Source organism: Vombatus ursinus, unplaced genomic scaffold, assembly GCF_900497805.2.
Source record: "Vombatus ursinus unplaced genomic scaffold, bare-nosed wombat genome assembly UNPS02005459.1, whole genome shotgun sequence".
NCBI lineage: Eukaryota > Metazoa > Chordata > Mammalia > Diprotodontia > Vombatidae > Vombatus > Vombatus ursinus.
The window spans coordinates 8,624,133-8,644,307 of NW_020945237.1; the positions used below are offsets into that span (position 1 = coordinate 8,624,133).

General features: G+C 36.8%; 1 protein-coding gene across 1 annotated transcript in view; it reads right to left on the reverse strand.

Moving 5' to 3' along the window:
• The window catches only part of CUBN (cubilin), a 263,014-nt gene that overhangs the window by 213,785 nt on the left and 29,054 nt on the right, over positions 1–20,175 (reverse strand). The window contains exons 9-13 of the mRNA XM_027847860.1: positions 11,563–11,755; positions 9,131–9,291; positions 6,171–6,352; positions 3,988–4,144; positions 101–288 (exon numbers count right to left, since the gene is read on the reverse strand). Coding sequence (XP_027703661.1) covers positions 101–288; positions 3,988–4,144; positions 6,171–6,352; positions 9,131–9,291; positions 11,563–11,755 — 881 coding nt within the window. The remainder of the gene's footprint in view (positions 1–100; positions 289–3,987; positions 4,145–6,170; positions 6,353–9,130; positions 9,292–11,562; positions 11,756–20,175) is intronic.

Genomic DNA, 20,175 nt, shown 5'->3' on the forward strand with positions numbered 1-20,175 from the left:
GAACTTAAATCTTCATGACTCCAGGCTCAACACTCTATCCATTGTACCACTTGTGATTCATATTCTTTTAGAGTTAGTGTGCTTACCTAGAGTAACTTACCTCTAAATATTCCACAGCACAGTTTTCATCATATTCCAATTCAAACGCTGAAAAAGTATAGTTTATTGTGTTGCCAGCTGTTACTTGGATGGTCCAGTTGCAACGTTCATTTGCAGAATAGGGATTTGGATAATTTATACTTTCTAGGATGCCATAAGTAAGATTGGCAATCACCACATCCCGGCAAGCTGGAAAAATAATGATGAGTAGCTAGCACCATGTGTTTCTTAGTCATGTACATTCACATATTCATACCTCATTTAATTACATCAAGATATGTATATGGGGTCTCTCTCCCAAGGAAGCATCTGCATTTTATAGCCTTTTAATAAATACTTGGCTTGGCATTTTTACAACAGAAAGATTCCCTGTCAGAATAAAACATGAAGAGTTGGCTTTAAATGAGTTCCAAATACTTTTTAAGTCCTTTGCAGAATTAAAGAAGCATACTGAAATATACTATAAGTTCAACTGTATTGGGAGGTGGTTAGAAGAGCTTAACCCTTTTCTTGAATTACCATGACTTGCTGACTTGGAGAAGTGAATTCATTACTCTGAGTTTCAACTCCCCAATCTTGAAAACTCTCTAGCAAGGCTTCTGGTACTAACCTTTTTTGCATCCTGGATGCTTGGGAAGTCTGATAAAGTTTATAAGGATTTCTTAGAATAATGTTTTTAAATGCATAAAACAAAATATTTAGGATTACAAAGGAAACAAGTTATGATGCAATAGTTATCAATTTTTTTAAGTTCACACACCCTAAATGAAGCACCACTGTTATGTAGAAACAGAAATGCTGACCTCCAGTCTAAACACTCTGAAATTACAAGATGCTATGTGGTGCTAAAAGCTGAAGGTCATGATGTGACTTTGTCAAACACTATAAAGTCAGTGTAAAATTCATAATAATGGTGGAATAATTCATCTTTTTAGTCACCAAGCGGAATACCAAAAGAATGAAAAGAAAGCAAAGGCACAAAGGAAGACAACGAAGCAGCAAACAATATATTCCAAACCAGAATTTGAATTTTTTAAATTACGTCTTCAGCAAAACCATGGACAGGAGAGTGGCATAGGACATATTTCAGGTTCTGCTGAGTTGCATAGATTTGGCCAAGTCACATATATTACATCATAAGTCTTTCTCCATCTTCTCTTTATTGTCAGAATTAAATAGAATAAGAGGAACAAGCATGCCAATGATTCTGAAGGGTTTTCACTGTTGAAAACGTACATTCTCTCAAGAACTCTGCTTTTCTAATATTAGCGCCTAGGGCTCCATCAATGGGCTCTGATGCCCTGGGCAATTACAGACATGGTAGCCAATTATCAGAAATGACTGGAGCATTTCTAAACTCGTGATTCCTGAGCATTCCCTCAACCATTGCTGTTAAAATCTGTTTTAGCCAGGGCTTTGCCGCCAAAGAATCTGCAATCTGTGATTTTATTGTTTTACGTGAATGAACCGTTTCTAGTTCATTACTATTAAGTATGTGATTCGTGTATGCCCAGCTGGCTGATGCGTAAACATGAAAGAACACAAGGGGCAAAAACGTGTCCTGATTGACTGAACTTGACCTTGTCTTCCTTTCATAGTATTAAAAAAACTTTTCCTCTAAAGATCTTCAAGTTCAGATAGCAAATTATCCTAGATTTTTCTTGCAGGCATGCTCTGAATTTGCTGTCTAGAAACGTTCATCTTCACAAAAATGAATGGTTATCTCTGTTCCTCCCTGCTCAGCCCTTAGATCGATAAGGACTTGGTGCATATGCAGGATTAGATCAAATGCCAGGGGAAAAAATGGATTTTGAATGAGCAACATGGTGAGAGAGTAGTTGCAAAGAAAAAATCACAAAATGAGTAGGGCAGTTCATGTTGCAGTTAAGAGTTGTGCACAGGCTGGTGTAGAAATGGGAAAAATTCTTTGTTCACTTATAACATTAAGTTTTATCACCATGCAACTAAAACCCAGGATTCAAAAGTATCTCAGAGTCAACCTAGCCTCTCTTGCTGTATGAATTTGATGTCTGCAAATTCACACGTTATCAAGAACAAACATCAATAAAACTCTTAAAACTCCAAGAAGATTTTCTGAAGAACTTACATTCCAAATATGACTATAATGGTGACTTACAATGTCATTTTTAGATAAGATTATTTCTAGCTGCTAAGTGAGCAATCCATATTGCCAGATGACTTTATTAGTGTTAAAGTACAGAAAATCCTCTTATAATGTAATCTGTTAGCACCTGGAATTTAGAATAACACAGGTCCACTAGACTAAGCACCCATCCAAGGAGGCTTTTTCTTGAAATAATAGGAACACTTTGCCATGATACAACCATTGTCTATAACACTAGGCTATGGCATACTCTGCCCCCTCCCCCGCCTCCCAGTGCTGTTACAGTAGGAGTACAGGGCATAAATAATTGGTGCTCAAGATTTTCTTTACACTGGAGGAGAATCTGGGGTTGGCATAAAAATAATTTCATTTCAGACTATTCTCTGTGTTTTGTATAGTTAGTATAGAACACCAAAAGTAAGGGCTTTCAGAGTAGCCAGGAACTTAAATTTACTTTATATATCTATAAGTAAGATAAATTCAGAAGTAGATCCTTGGGATTCATTTTTTTTAAGCTCTTTTCAACATCAAGGCATGTTCAAATTGGTAGCCTTTAGAGGTCTAGAAGGAACACATTAAAAGACAATGCAGTTTCTATAGAGGGGCTGAGTGATTCTGTCAAAATGAAGAGAAGACACAATCTTCCTGGATGTCAATGAACTTGAATTTCCATGGCTTGTCTTATCTGCATTTTCCAGAGTTCCCAGAATCAATGTGATCATTTCTTTCATAGCAGTGAGCAACCCATGAAGACTAGTAATCTGGTAAAGGGATTTTCTTTCAAGTTTTTCATTGAATTTTGAGTCAGATTTATCTGAAGCCTAATGATTTTTCTTTAAACCTTCAATCCAATTTTCAAGACACAATCATGAAAATGTAAGTGATCCCCTGAATCAAAGATTTTTTTTTTAAATTGGGGGGGTTCTTCAGTAAATCTGACTCCAAAGAGGTAAAAATTCACATTAAAAGCTCAAAAGAAAATATTTCACCCAGGTAATGGCCTTTAGTGTTGCTTCATATGATCAAGGATATGATTATGATAATTATAGTAACTCTGTGAAGTGCAGATAAAATGTTTATAAGGTAGTTTAAAAAAAATAGTTGCTTGATAAGATATACTTGTTTTAAATAATACACGCCCAAGGAAATACTGATCTCTAGAAAATCCAAGTTGTCCCAAAAGTCTTAGTGCAGTTTTAACAGCACTAGGGCTTTGTGGACATCCACAAACCTTTGAGTCTTTAATGAAACATGAAATCAGAGAACTTTAGAGCTGAAGCCATACGCCAAAAAACAAAAAATTTTAAAGAACTATTAAGATGACCAGCTCTAGTATGACATTGTAAAAAAAAAACCAAAACAAAACAAAACAAAACAAAAAGAAGATTTATAAACCAAGGATCTGGGTTCAAATCCTCACCTCTATCACTGTTTGATCCTGGGTGGGACTCACCCTCTATGGGACTCAGTTTCTTCATTTGTAAATGAGGGAATTGGACTAGATGCCTTCAGAGGTCCCTTCCAGTACATACAATCCTATTATACCACCCATACGTAAACCCCTGGCACAGACTGTTCTTTAGCTTGATGAGGTTTAACTTGTTGAATGAGTATTTTGTTCTCAAATGAGGCCAATCTCATCTCATGCCATAAATAAGAAGATAAGCAGACTCTGGGCATTGCCCTGAATGGCTTGTTTCTATTTCAGTTCAGCACAAGTATGTGAGTATCACCCACTCTAGCACCAAACTACTGGTACTTACTCTGATGATACCGGGCTAGGAAACCACCACCCTGCTGATGTTCATCTGTTCGCAGTTTTATGAACAGACTATCTCCACTGGAGCGAATCAGTGGTGGTATCTCATTTCCACAGAGCTTGGCCAGGAGATTAGCCTCTGTAGTCAGACCATCATAGACCTAAAATAAAATGAAATAATTTTACACACACATATATATATATGTATATATATATATATATTATACATATAATATATATTTATATAATAAAATTAAATTAAATAATAAATTTAAATAGTGGCAGATTCTGGACACAGACAGCCCCACTTTAACATTTGTTCACAAGTACAAATAAGATAGTGTCAACAAAGAAAAAAAGAACATCCTGAAGGTCCTTGGGAACCTGGGGAAGAGAGAGAGGAATGGGGAGGGGAGAAGGAGAAGGAAAAGAGAAAGAGAAGGCAGAGGGAGGGGGGAAAAGAAGAGCTGAGGGGAGAGAAAGAGAAAGGGGAGAAGGAAAAAAAATGTCATTCTGAAAATCAGTAAATTGAGAGCAGATGGATGTAGATGCCTATAGCAGGAAGCCTGCAAACTTGAGGTCAAACTGACAAATATAAATTGAAAAAAAAAAATCAAATAAAATGATTAAGGATAGAACTAGATAGTCATTAAGGGCTAATAGTAACAAAATGTGAAAAGCAATAGCAGCAAAATACTGCCTAAAATGAAAGGAAGAAAAAAAGTATTAGAAGAAAAAGAGGATTAGAAAAGTATATGGAAACAAAAAGGATGGTTTTATTATTATGTTGTCAAGGTTAGCATGCACATTTTTAAACCAACTAAACACCAGGGAGTTTTTACATGTGACCTTTTATTTTGTTGCTTTGTTCAAATGTTTGAATCTCCAGACTTTTCCACCTCTGCCTTAGCTTCCTCTTCACCATGGAGATCCAGGTCCCTCACTGACCTTGGTGAGTTCATACTGTGAACCACTGTGTGAGGATATTTCTGGGCCAGATACAGCCCACTTCTTTCCCAGCTCTACTCCTGACTCTCTGGACTTTGATACCCTCTTCAGTTCTCATTTCAATGTTTTCCTCCTTTAGAATATAAACACTGAGAGGGTAGGGCCTTCTTTCCTTTCCTTCCTTCTTTCTTTCTTTTTTTCCTTCTTTCTTCTTTCCTTCCATCCTTTCTTTTGCTTATGTTTGTATTCCCAATGCTTAGCACAGTGCTTGGTATATAATAAATCCTTAATAAATGCTTTATCTAATATATCTATTTATCTTTCTATCTGTATCTGTCTATCTATCTGTCTATCCTTTATTTGCAGATTACTTGGATTAAAACAGAACCAATTTTTAAAAGATAATCACTAAGATCATCCAAATCTATGAATCTAGGATCTATGGAATTTGTCTAAGTTTTTGATTATTGAAATGTATAATGGTAATTGGTGACTTTGCTAATAAAACACAAGCTTTGTTCAAGAAATGGTAATTTTCACTTTTTTATTTAGCCAAACAGTTGTCCAAATTACTGGGATTTTTCCAAAGCAAAGCACACACAGATACTCTATAGAGTGTTATCACTTTTAATCCCAAAATTATTTTTTAATCTATCTACTATCTTTGGACAATCAGAAAAATTTCACATACATTTTACAGAAATGCAGACTATATCTACTGAAATGCTACTCTGATGAATCCCCAGCAGTAGAAATGATCCTGGGGTCTCAAAGGTTTTAACATAGGGGAATACAAGCATTGTCAGGTAGGCTTCAAGTATGGGCCTGGCAACAGAATGAACATCCTTCATCTGAGTAGCAGCCTACCTAAGTTCATCCAGTAGGCCAGTAGGTGAGAAATTTTTTTTCATCCATAACAACTTATGAAATCATTTACTAAGAGAGAGACAGACCACTACCTCCATCAGTAGAGGGAAAGGTCATGAAATCATGGTTCTTTTAAAACACTGAAAAAAAATAGCAAGTCACCCATTCATATCCATTCATTACGAAATCTCATTTTTGTATATATATATATACACACACGTATACATATATATCTTAATTACATTTCAATTAAATTAGGATTCTTCATAGAAGAATGAGCACTTTTCTAAACCTCAAGATCAAATAAATAGATGCATTGTGGGTCCAGAGTGAGAAGGAAGGATGGATAATGAAATGAAATACCATACATACATCCAAATAATCTAAACTGCAACTTGGATGACTCTCTAAGTGGAAGTCTTCAAACGTGAGTTCAAACTGACTGCCTCTGCTGGACTTTAGCAACCAAAAGCATTCAGAACTGTGGTAGTACGGCATGGGGTAGTTGGGAGACATGAAGATGCCCCTTGGAGTCGTGAGATTTCCACCACAGCCTATGGGGGAGAAACAGAGGAAATAACATTTATCTTTCTTCTTCAGGAAAAAGTACCTCCTTTTCTCAAGGTCAGAGGTTTCCACCATAACTCTTTCAAACAGAGAGGCACACAGAAGGCCACTGATCACACGGAGGCAGGCCTCTGAAGAGGCCCCAAGTTGAGTCCATAATCTGACACTCCCCACTCTGTTAGGAACGCCCTGCTTTTCTTAAGACAAACGTCACAGGACAAAAAGAGCATGAGAAAGAGATGATCACATGATGTCCATCATCTGTTGGAGGTACGATAAGACGGATTTGGGTCAGGTCCAGGTTAGACGAGATTACCCATGAAGTCTCTTTTAACTTGGATGTCACGTGATCATTTCTCAGGATGCTGAGAAAACTGAGAAACATGATAAAAGAGAACACCTCCAGCTAAGGGGATCTCACTTTTAGCCCATCCTGTATTTTTGATAGTCATAGCTGCTGGGGTGTTTTTCTAACATTTCTGATAAAAGTTTTATGAAACTCCTCCCAATGCCTTCCTTAACTGAGTGAAATAATTGGACCCAACTCACTTCCCTTTGCATCTTTTGCTCTGCCAGTTTTCAGTTCCACAGAACAAGACACCTCTTGGTGTCCCTGTGCTCTCCTCCCCTTCCTGCCTCCTTTTGTGTGTTGTCTCCCCCCCCCCCCCCCCCCCCCCCTTAGATTATAAGCTCCTTGAGGGGAGAAACTGTCTTTCTTTTTATTAAGTATATCCCCAGCCCTTAGCACAGTGCCTGGCACATAGCAGGTGCTTGATAAATGATGATTGGATTGGATTGCAAGTTATATCTTATTCAATCAGGCCCCAAATCTAGCACATTGAAATCTTTTGGGTTTCTGACTTATACACTATGTAAGCTAGCCCTCCCAGCTTCATGATGTTCGAAAAAATGACAACAATGTCATCTATAGCTTGATCAATGTCACTGATGAAAATGTTGAACAATCCAGGGTTAAGGAAAGATCCCTGGGGTACTTTACTCGACACAATCTTTCATCCTGATACTAACCTAATAATGATCATTCTTTGCATCTGGTAATTCAATGAGCTCTGAATTCACCTGTTTTTTTACTGTCATCTGCCTTATATTTTTTCATCTTTTCCAAAAGGATAGGAGAAACATGAGAAACTGTCTCAAATGCTTTCCTGAGAGCTACATAAACTATCTACAGCATTCCCTTGATTTACCTCTAAAAAAAGAAAATTAAGTTAATTAGATGTGGCCTATTCTTAATGAAGCCAGGATTACTTCTTCCCTTTTGGAGTCCTCACAAACTATATAGAGTCTTAATAATGTGTTCTAGAATTTTGCCTGAGATACCAATAATTTTCAAAACATAATATGGACTGGGATAGTAAATCTCTTTGTTGTTACTCATGGCAATCAATGTCAATGTCCATTTTATCTATAAATAATGACAAATCAATTTTTATCCATTTTTACCTATTAACCACTTTTCTGACCTAAGAGATTTTTAAAAGGGCTTACTTAAGTTGGTCATATTTCATTTGTCTTGGCATCCACAGTATTTTAATACCATTCCCAGTACATAGTAGGGGCTTAATAAATTCGCTGAATTATTAAACAAATTTGTTGAGTTGAATATTTTTCTACCCTCCAAACCCATGGTACAGGTGAGAATTCTCCTCATCCTCTTCACGCTTTTTTTTCTTCCTCATTTCATCCTTGACGCTTTTTTTCTGCTGATTTGAATTCAGGTCTTTCTGACTCCACGTCTCATCTCTACTCACTTGCTTTAACAAGTACAAAGGACAAGGACAATTTTACAGGGACCTGCAAAGAGTGTGTTATATTTGTGTTTCTACCTATACCAAGTGATACAGGTGCACAAAATACAAGCTGGTCCCCATCCTAGAAGAGAAATGAAGGAACATCACTGTCCATGATAACTTCAAGAGTATGGAGCCACTCCTCCCACCCTTTCACTCTAGAAGGGAGCCCAACATGTATCGTGTGCACCTGCATCACATGGTACTGCTGGAAGCACAAATATTACAGACTCTTTTCAAGTCCCCGGAAGAATCTCCTCAAATTCTGTACCTACATGAAGCAAGTGGGTAGAGTGCTAGACTTGGGAGTCAGAAAGACCTGAATTCAAATCCCACCTCAGATACTTACTAGCTGGATGACTCTGACAAAATCATTTAACCTCTGCCAGACTCAATTTCCTCATCTGTAAAATGTAAAATGGGATAATAATAGCACCTACCTCACAGAATTGTTGTAAGGATCAAATACCTAACGCACTTTGCAAAACTTAAAGCCCTATAAATACTAGCTTTTAATATTTTTATTGGTAGCAGCAAAAGTAATCCTTGTTGCTAACTGTCGTAGAAAAACGTCTATTTTGTGAGACATGAAATGTAAATCTAATATGATCTATCCAATTCATTTCACCTTGCTGCTGATCTACAGTTATCCTCCTTTTCTTCCCTTGATCTTAGAAAATTTATCCTCATTGGGGGAAAGGAAGAATGATTAATTCATTTGGCAGACACAAGGTCAAATTCAATTAACTAATGATATCGACCTACATCATTTTGCTTTGCTACTGATCCCCAGATGGTTCCCTCTATTTCCCTGGACGCTAGATTCTTTGCTCCCACTGGGGGAGTACTAGTTTATTTAGCAGGAAGAAACAGATAAGACACAAACACATGACAGAAGGACCCAACAGATAACAGGACTAAGTTTTCCAATAGGAATGCCTGCTCACATTTTACCTGCTAATGATGCATCCCAATAGGCCAAGAATCCAGAACTTGATATAAATGAGTCACTCTTAAATTTTATCCATAATTTGTTACTATGGGAGATTATCATTGGAGGTTTAGTTGTCCCACAGTATTGTCCCAGAGACAATGAGTTTTCATGGCCTCCATCTCTACAATCAGATACAGGAATAATCGTTTCAGTTGGACTATTAATATTGCTGTTCAAATATTTTACATAAATTTATGGACTGTAGTTGCCAACAAATCTGTTTCTATCAGTCCTCTCACGAGTCTCTAGTATATAAGCATAAAAGCACAATTTCAGCTTTTATGCAACTAATAATATTAAAATAACTTAATAAGTAGTAACTAGTAATGATATTTAGTGAATGAAATTGCACACCTCCATACCAAATCATAACCAGCTTCAAACTAATTGATATGCTTCATTTTTACCTTCTGAAAACAAAACCTTTAGAAAGTATAATAGTAAAAAAATCTAGAAATAGTCCAAGTACCCGACAGTTAAGGAATAGCTAAGCAGATTGCAGTGCATGGGAACAGTACTGTGTTCTGGAAGGAATATGCAAAAACAATGACAATGTTTATCCATTTGGAAAAAATACATATTAAGTAATTAAAAGGAGAGGAAGTAGTACTTGTAAAATTATTTGCAGGATCAAAGTTGTAAAATCAGTTCTTTTTCAGCTATTGATGTCTGGATGTATATTTTCAATTTCAGAGTTGACTGAATAATACCACACATTTAACAAATAAAAATGAAGAATCTTGGAGCCAGGTTTGGGAGAGAATTGGAAGAAGAGCTCTTATTTATGAAACAACTACAAGCGGCAAATTACTGCATAATTGAATTAAAAGAATCTAATTTGTTCCTCAATATGAAATATGTCATAATTCAATAATATTATTCTTGAGTCTTCTTTAGTAAAAAAATTAAAAAAGAATGCCTTTAACTGATATTTCCAGGGTCTTAAGTACAGTTTACACTCAGCATATTTTTTGAGCTATAGATTCAATTAATGACAAAAAGTAAGTGATGAGAGTTCACAATTACAGAGGAATTCATGCTTTCCAAAATGTTTTCTTCTCAATGACCCCCTGAGGTAGGTAATAGTAATGTCATCCTCACTTTCTGAATGAAAGAACCAAGGCTCAGAAAGCCTCTGTTGGTCAATGACTTGACCAAATTTGCCCAGGTAGTAAATATCAGAACATGAACTGGAATCCAGGTCATCTGACTCCAAATTTACTCCTTCAGTGGAAAGAAGCCTGGCTCTGGACTCAGAAAACCTGGGTCCAAATCTTGTCTCTGAGGCTTATTACCTGTGCAACCTTGGCCAAATCATTCACCTTCTTAGTCCTTGGTCTCCTCATCTGTAAAATGAGGGGGTTAGACTAATTATCTTCTGAGATTTCTCCCAGCTCTACATCCTATAATTCTTTGTTTCAGGAATGAATTGGTGGATATTTATTTTCATGTTCTCCTGCAGGCCTATGTGATTAATCATTTTAATACATTTTAGCATTTTATTTAGAAGCATAATTCATGTTATTTCTGTAAATAAGATTATACTGGAAAGGAGTAAAACTGAATTTCTTTTAAAAGTTTCTGCATCAGGCTTTACCCAAATGGAGTTATATAGTGTTCCAAGTATGCTATGAAAAGAAGAAAGAAGTCACCAGCATTGAAAAACTCAATTGTACCAAAAATATGATACAGTAACACACTTCATTACTTATTGATAAAGTATAAATTTAAATGAATGGAATTTCACTGTGTTTTTAAAGATGCCTGACTCAAACCAAACTCTAATGAGACATCACTGCTCTATAAAGATCTAAAGGTATAAAATATTCCCTTGAGATCGAACCCAACAAATGTGCTAACAATAGCAAATGTGTATTTTTTTTTTTTTTACAGTTTATCTTGAAACTTCCAGGGAGAAAAATACATGATTTGTGTTGAGGTTGCTTTGATTGCTGAGGGTGATTTATGGGTTTTAATTTTGATGGAAATTAAACCCTACTTGAGACTCTGACATTCAAAGGGCCATTGTTTTTAATCTCTTATTGAAATAGAAGGTAGCATGGAATGTCCAAAAATGGAGTGGGTACTTCAAGATATCCTGAACTTCATGCGAGTGGAATGGTCCATCTATTGAATCTGCACAAAATCAAATTCAAGTTCATCTCTGAACTATCAAAAGTGCAAGGAAAAAGTACTGCAAAAGAATCTGCTGGCTGAGGACAACATTTTCATAAACCCTCTGCTATGCTGGAATTTAATGGAAAACCCTTAAGATGCCCCTTACAATCCTTATATAGTTACAAGCAGGCACTTACTAAGAGCTTCTGCTCAGAAGACAAATTTTTCCATTTGATAATAAATAACAGATAATAGTTCAAGAAAAGATGCTTACCTGATTTCCACATAGTCCGCAATGCAAGATGTACCTCCAACAGTCTCCAAGGAAAAGTTGAAGAAGTGCAATGCAATCTGATGGCCTCTTTCCACTGTGATCGTATAAATGCATTCCACATTATTGGGGTAGTTACTGGGGAAGTTGAGGGAGGACAGATGGCCAAATTGATCCGTATAGTCTTCCAAGCACGCTATGAAAAGAAAAGAGAAGTCACTAGGACTGAAAAACAGAGTGGCACCAAAAATATGACCCAGTGATACATTTCATTGCTTATTGATTAATTCATACAGTCAAAAAAGATGAATGATAGTGATTGACATTTATGGAGAGCTTTAATGTTTGGAAACTGCTCAACATAAATTACATCATTTCATCCTCACAATAGCCCTATGAGGTAGGTGGTACAGGTATTCTCCCCCCATCCCCCCATTTTATAGATGAGGAAACTGAAACTAAGAAAAGTATGATATGGTCATATTATTAAGTATTGGAGGCAGGATTCAACTTTAGCTGTTTTCTTACTCCGAGTCCAACTTTCTTTCCACTACCCCATGTTGTCATTATTATTATTTCTAATAATAATTCTAATAATAATAAATTCTAATTATTCTAAATTCTAATTATTATTATTATATTCCAACTTTTCATCATTTTATAGAAATAATCTAAGGACAAATCACTATCTTATTCTTTTATATTTAAAATGACCTAAGATCTATCACACAGGTAGATAAAAGAACTACATTTTGTAATTGAATGAAAGTATTAAGATGTAAGCTCATCTTCTGTAAGCTCATTGAATGCATCTTTAATAAAACTCAGTAGCAAACAGGACAACAGAGATGATATGCATCTCATCTTGTTCCCTTATGATTCTGATTACTTCTGCTAGGTCTTTATATTTCAAACACCTTTCATTCAATACAGGTTGGATAGTCTGAGAATCTGGTGTGATAATATCATTAAAAACATTTTTTTTTTTTTGGTGAGGGCAATTGGGATTAAGTGACTTGCCCAGGGTTATACAGCTAGTAAGTGTCAAGTGTCTGAGGCCATATTTGAACTCAGATCCTCCTGACTCCAGGGCCAGTGCTCTATCCACTGTGCCACCTAGCTGCTCCCCATCAAAAACATTTTTAAGTTGTTATGGATCAATGTGATAGTCAGGTGACCGTAGGCATCAGTTTCAGTATGGTTAATTGTTTGAGTCCTTAACCAAGAATTGTAATAAGTTATCATCATCATCATCATCATCATCATCATCATCATTCAGCAACTATTATGGGCAGGGAATTTTTTTTTCACTTGAAGATGTAACATTTAGACAAGTCATGATTCTACCCTCATGGATGAGACACATAGGTATCTATGATGCACAATATAACATGATAAATGCATCAGACAATCAGTTAAAAGAGAATCAAAAAGGAAATCTTTCACTGATCAAGGCAACCAAGGAAAGCTTACAGGAGGAGGTAGCTTTGAGTTGAGCTATAATGATGGGCTAGGATACAACAATAGAAGGAAGAAACTTCAGGCATGGGGAACAGGTGATAGGAGATTGATTACATGATGCATTTTGGAGAAAGAGTAGACTAGTAAGTCTGAATTTAGAATGCATAGAGGGGAGTAATATGTAATAACATTGGAAAGATGGAGTGCTGCCAGATTGTGGAAGGAACTGAATGCCAGGAAAGGGAATTTGAGTTTTACTTGAAGAGAAATAGAGAACCAATGACAATTTTTGAACAGGAAAGTATCGCAATAAGATTAACAGATAGGATAATTATTCTGACAACAATATGAAGAATGGACTACAGAGGGAAGAATGGAACTAAGGAAAATTATTGTAATCAATAGTAAGATGTTGAAATGGTAAATGCTTTCTTATATATTTTTTTCTTAAAGCATGCTGGTTTGAATTAATAAATCTCTTTAAAAATTAAGTTATTAGGAAGCCATTATAATCAATCAAGTATTTATTAAAGCTAATTAGTCAATGGCCCATGAAAGTGGTAAGGAGGATCTGTATTAGGGTGGTATCAGTAGGAACAAAGATGAAGTAATTGACATGAGATGTTGCAATATGAGTACACAATTTATTAGATATGGGAAGGGAAGAGAGAAAAGTAAAAGATAGACACTAGGCTACAAAACAGAAGAGTGGATGGATGGTGATGCCAGAAGAGACAGACACAATGTAATCAGAAAGAGGGATAACAAGCTCAGTTTTAGATATGTTGAACTTGAGGTGCCAGTAGAATGTTCAGATGAAAATGTCCTGAAGATGGGTGGATAAGTATCTGGAATTCGGAGGATATTCAGGGCTATTAATATAAGCTTGAGTGCTATCTGCATGGTGATGATGGTTGAATCCAAGGGATTAGCAAGGCAGAGAGAGTAAAGAGAGAGAAGATAAGTAGGGCAAGAACAGACCTTGAGGAACACTGGCATGAAGAGGTAGGAAAAAGATAAAGAGCTAACAAAGGAGACAGAGGAGTGTTTCTGTAGAGAGAGAAAAAAGGGTTCTGGAAGCTCAGGTTATTAGAGGAGTTATCAATATTAACATAAATAATGTATATGTGGGAAATAGAGTGTATTTTTATTGTTTTTCATTTGTTCAGTTGGGTCCAACTCTTCATGATTCCATGGACCATGGCACACCAAGCTCTTCAATTCTCCACTATATTCTGAAGTCTTTCCAACCTCATCTTCATTGATTCCATGACAGTATCTATCTATCCCACCCCCTGCTGTTCTTTTTGCCTTCAATCATTGCCAACACTGGGGTCTTTTCCAATGAGTCCTGTCTTCTCATTATGTGACCAAAGTATTTAAGCTTCAGCTTCAGTATTTCTTCTTCCAATGAGAAAACTGAATTAATTTCTTTAAGTATTCACTGATTTGATCTACTTGCTGTCCAAGGGACTGTCAAAAATCTTCTCCAACACCACAATTCAAGTGTCGATTTTGAGGTGTTCAGTTTTCCTTATAGTCTTAACTCTCACAGCCACACATTACTACTGGAAAAACCATAACTTTGACTCTACAGGCCTTTGTCAGCAAGGTGATATCTCTGTCTTTAAGTATGCTGTCCAGATTTACCCTAGCTTTTCTTCCAGGGAACAAGTGTCTTTTAATTTTGTGGCTGCAGTCATCATCTGCAGTGATCTTTGAGCCCAAGAATATAAAATCTGACACTGCTTCCATTTCTTCACCCCCCTATTTGCCAGGAAGTGATAGGACCACTTGCCACAATCTTTGCTTTTTCATTTTCAGCTTCAAGCCAGCTTTTACATTCTTCTTTCGCCCTCATCAAGAGGCTTCTTAATTCTTCTTCCCTTTCTGCCATCAGTATGGAATTGTCTGCATACCTGAGATTGTTGATATTTCTCCTGGCAACATTAATTCTGGCTTTTGATTCATTCAGCTTGGCATTTCACATGATGTACTCTGAATGTAAGTTAAGTAAATGAGGTAATAATATATAACCTTGTCACACTCCTTTTTCCAATCTTAAACCAATCAACTGTTCCATGTTCAGTTCTAACTGTAGCTTCTTGACCCATATACAGGTTCCTCAGGAGGCGAGTAAGATGATCTAGTACTCCCATCTCTTTGAGGACTTGCCACATTTTGTTGTGATCCACACAGTCAAAGGCTTTAGTGTAGTTAATGAGAAAAAAGCGTATGTTTTTTCTGGAACTCCCTCGCTTTCTCCATAACCTAGCGAATGTTGACAATGTGGTCTCCACTTCCCCTGCCTCTTCAAAAACTAGCCTGCTCTTTTGGTAGCGCACATACTGCTGAAGCCTAGCTTGTAGAATCTTAAGCATAACCTTGCCAGCATGTGAAATAAGCATCATTGTTCAGTAATTTGAACATTCCTTAGCAGTACCCTTCTTTAGGACTGCGGCCACTGTTAAGTTTTCCGAATTTGCTGGCATACTTAAGAGAATCATCTTTTAGGATTTTAAATAGCTCAGCTGGAATTTCCTCACCTAAACTAGTATTATTGTTAGCAATGCTTCATAAGGCCTGTTTGACTTCACTCTTCAGGATGTACAGTTCTATATCAATAATCACACCATCATGGTTATCAGTGAGGTTAAGATCTTTCTTGTATAGTTTTTCTATATATTCTTGCCACCTCTTCTTAATCTCTTCTGCTTCTGGTAAATTCCAACCATTTTTGCATGAAATTTTCCCTTGAGATCTCTTATCTTTTCTAGTCTATTGTTTTCTTCTATTTCTTTGCAGGGCTCATTTAAGAAAACCTTCTTATCTCTCCATGCTATATTCTGGAATTCTGCACTCAGTTGTGCATATCTTTCCTCCTTTCTCCTTTCCCTTTCACTCTCCTTCTTCTCTCAGCTCTTTCCTGCTCTTCTTTGGGATGTTTTTTGTTGTTGCCTCCTATACAATATTGCAAACCTCTGTCCATAGTTCCCTATCTACAAGATCTAAACCTTTAAATCTGTTTATTACTTCTACTTCACATTCATAAGGGATGTCATTTAGGTCATATTTATGCAGTCTGATGGTTTTCCTTATTTTCTTCAATTTAGGTCTGAATTTGCAATAAGAAGCTCATGATCTGAGCCACAGACAGCTCCAGGTCTTGTTTTACCTGACTATAGAGTTTCTCTACCCTGGGCTGCAAAATGTACAATCAATCTGATTTCCATATTGACCATCTGGTGATGTCCATGTGTAGAGATGCCTTTTAGGTTGTTGAAAAAGAGTGTTTGTGGGGCCACTAGGTGGTGCAGTAGATAGAGCACTGGCCCTGGGTCAGGAGGACCTGAGTTCAAATCCAGCCTCAGACCAAATACTTGACACTTACTAGCTGTGTGACCCTGGGCAAGTCACTTAACTCCAATTGTCTTAAAAAAGTAAAGAAAAGAAAAGAAAAGAAAAAGAGTGTTTGCTATGACCAGTGAATTATCTTGACAAAACTCTATTAGTCTCTGCCCTGCTTTATTTTGTACTCCAAGGCCAAAGTTGGCTGTTATTTTAATTATCTTTTGATTTCCTGCTTTAGCATTCCAATCTCCTAGGATAAATGTGACATCTTTTTTTGGTGTTATTTCTAGAAGATGTTGTAGGTCTTCATAGAACTGATTAACTTTGGCTTCTTTGGCATCAGTGGTTGGTGCACAGGGTCGTATTACTGCAATGTTGAACTGTTTGCTTTGGATTGGAACAGATATCATTCTGTCATTTTTTATATTATACTCTAGTACTGCTTTTCTCAAACTTTTATTGATTATTGATTTACTGATTCTCACACATTATTTTATTGACTACTCCATGTCCTCTAAAGGATTCTTTAAGTTCATTTAAGTTCACTGACACCCAAGATGTCAATGTTTAATCTTTCCATCTCCTGTTTCACCACATCCAGCCTACCTTGGTTCATAGATCTTATGTTCCTGGTTCCTATGCAATATTGGTCTTTACAGCACTGGACTTTCCTTTTGTCACTAGATGCACCCACAGCTGAGCTTCCTTTCGGCTTTGGTCCAGCTGCTTTATTAGCACTGGAAGTACTTGTCGTTTTCCTTCTGTTCTTCCCCAGGACCATATTGGACACCTTCTGACCTAAGGGACTCATCTTCTGATGTCATCTCTTTTGCCATTTTAGTACTATCCATGAGGTTTTCTTGGCAAAGATCCTGGGGTAGTTTGCCATTTCCTTCTCTAGTGGATCAGCTTCTGTCAGAACCCTCCACTAAGACCTGTCCATCTTGAATAACCTTGCATAGTATACCTCACAGTTTCATTGACTGATGCAAGCCCCTCCAGTATGACAAGGCAGTGATCTCAAAGTGGATATAATATGTTATATTACTAAAAGTTATTCATAAACAATATATATATGCATATGTTGCATATATGCACTATAAAATACTATATAGATCACATGTATGTATGAATATATAAAATACACCTTTCATGAACTTACAGTTCTCTATTAACAATAGAAATAATTGCATTATAAAAACACATTTCTAGACATATCAAAAATAATTAACTTAAAAAATTAAAATTAAGTTATATTAAGGAAGTATTACATAGATGTTAGCAAATTTGGGTAATTTAGATTTAGACTTATATTAGTACTATACAACTTTGTAAGTCCAGTGAACTGTTTGATTTATTACCATTATAAAAGTTAGAAAGTACACATACATTCTGTAGCTAAAAATAAAATCATGTTAAACTAAAGGAAATCATATGGTGAACCTAACAATAATCTAATTGACTCTTTTTTTTTCCTTTGTTTGTTATCATGGAAATGTGTGTTGGGAGGAAAAAAGTACAATTCATATTCCAAAATACTATGATATCAAAATGCAACAATAGGGTGTAGGCATTTTTATCAGTATTTCCTTCCCTTTAGTTCTACAGTATTTTAGTGGAACATAGAATTCCATGATTAGCTTTACCTTGCCTATGGTACCATGCGACAAAATCAGAAATGAAAACTAAGTCCAGTGTGTAATGGTTGTATTATTTTTTAAATGATTTTTACAGTATCTCAGTTAATTAGTCTTTAATTAGTTTAAAACTAATATGCTTAGTGAAACTCACTACATGTCAATCCTTCAAAGACCTATGATTTCACTGGTACTCCCTCTCCTCATGTAGACTGCAGTCCTACTGTGCCTTAGTAGTCAATCTTCAAGAGATACTTCACAAGAGACACGCCAGAAAAAAATTCAATATCTGGTAGCCAGCCTTGTGATAATGGTCCTGTCCAAACTTAGAATGGCATTCAGATGACATAGACAGTCATCTCTGGGACCTTACTCAAAGCCTTTCCAGAATAATGGAGTCTTAAAGACCTCATTGTCCCTTCCACACTAGTGGGAAGCATCCGGTGATTCAAGGACTTTGCATGCAAGTGTCAAGAATCCAGAAGAAGGTGGTTCAACTGCAACCTAACTTCATCTTCCACCGTGTGGTTTGATTTCCCAAATACTCATCCAGTAAAGAAAACTAATGGAGCTTTGCAGGGTGGATAAACTGCCCTGTCACATGCCCGTTGTAAAAATGTGATAACTTAATATTAAAGTTAAAGGATATTGTGGGGTGAATGGGTAGATGGTAGGGCAGGATAACAGGGAACATCAGTTTTTGTTTTTGTTTCTTTCTGTTTTAAATGGCAAAATTCAAAGTATGTGGAGGGAAATGATTTGGGTGGTTTTGAGTTTTTTTGGTAAGGCTTCACTTAGATGAAAACCATGTTAGCATCTGAATCCAAAACTGGAATTATAGGCTTTTCTGTATTCAACCAAAATAGAGCCACAAAGTTCCAAAAGCCAAGGGGAGAAAAGAAGAGAACTATATTAACTGGCTCAGGCATTATTACTAACATTAGCTACTAGGAAAATTAATGAACAAAATATCCATTAAAGAAAATATATCTAAGTCTGGACTACACTAACATACCCCAATGACTCAATGTTTGAGCCATACAGAGAGCTGTGGCTTCTAATGAAGCTGCCATTCTATCTCTTGTTCTGGAAGATATCAAAAGATTACAGAATTTTAGAATTGAAGCATATCATAGGATCTCAGATTGAGAGCTGGAAGGGACCTTAAGGGACATAGAGTCCAACCTCCTCAATTTACAGATGAAGTATCTGAAGCCCAGAATGGTTGAATAACAATTATCATGTCTACATTGATAATTTTCGAATCTATTATCCAGAACTGCATCTCCAACTGCTTGTCAGTCATCTAAAAATGGATGTCCCATTGATATCTTATAGTCAACATCTCCAAAACTGAACTCACAATCTGCCCAAAGCCTACCCCTACCCATCCAAACTTCCCTATTACTGTAGAGGGCATAACTCTCCTCCCAGTTTCCCAGGCTCATAATCTAGATATCATCCCTTAGCTCCTCACTCTCTCTCACCTACTACCCCCATATCCAATCTGTTCCCAAGGCCTATGGATTTTGTCTTCATAGCATCTCTCAAATATACTCCTTTTTCTTCTTTGACACTGCCACCACGTTAGTGCAGGCCCTTATCACCTTGTACCTGGACTAGTACAATAGCCTACTGGTTGGACTTGTGCCACAAGTCTTTCCCCCCAGGGCAGTCCACTGTCCACTAAGCTTTCAAAGGTCTGCCCAGGTCAACCTCCTACTCAATAAATTTCAGTAGCTCCTTTTTACCTCCAGGGTCAAACAGAAAATCCTTTGTTTGGTGTTCAAAGTCCTTCATAATCTGCCTTCCCCTCAATCCCCCACCCCCATGCACCTTGCTAGTCTTCTTACAGGTTGCATTTTTGATGTGGTTTGGGGTACTGGGAACCCTGAAATGCAAGGGTACAGGGGGTCTGTCTCAAAAATATTCCACCACTCAAGGCTTCTTTCAGTCAAAGTAGCAAGGTTTTATTTTAACACCAGTTAGGTGGGCAGGAGTCCTAGTAAATCTGCATTGTTGTCATACCAATAGATCCTAAGAATCTGAGCCATTTAGTACTTATATACAAGAAAAGACAATGAGGAGATCTGGATGGGATTAAGGACTGGTAAATAGCCTGGGGTGGGCCAGGTGCAGACAATGAAAGGAGTTAAGTGATGGACAG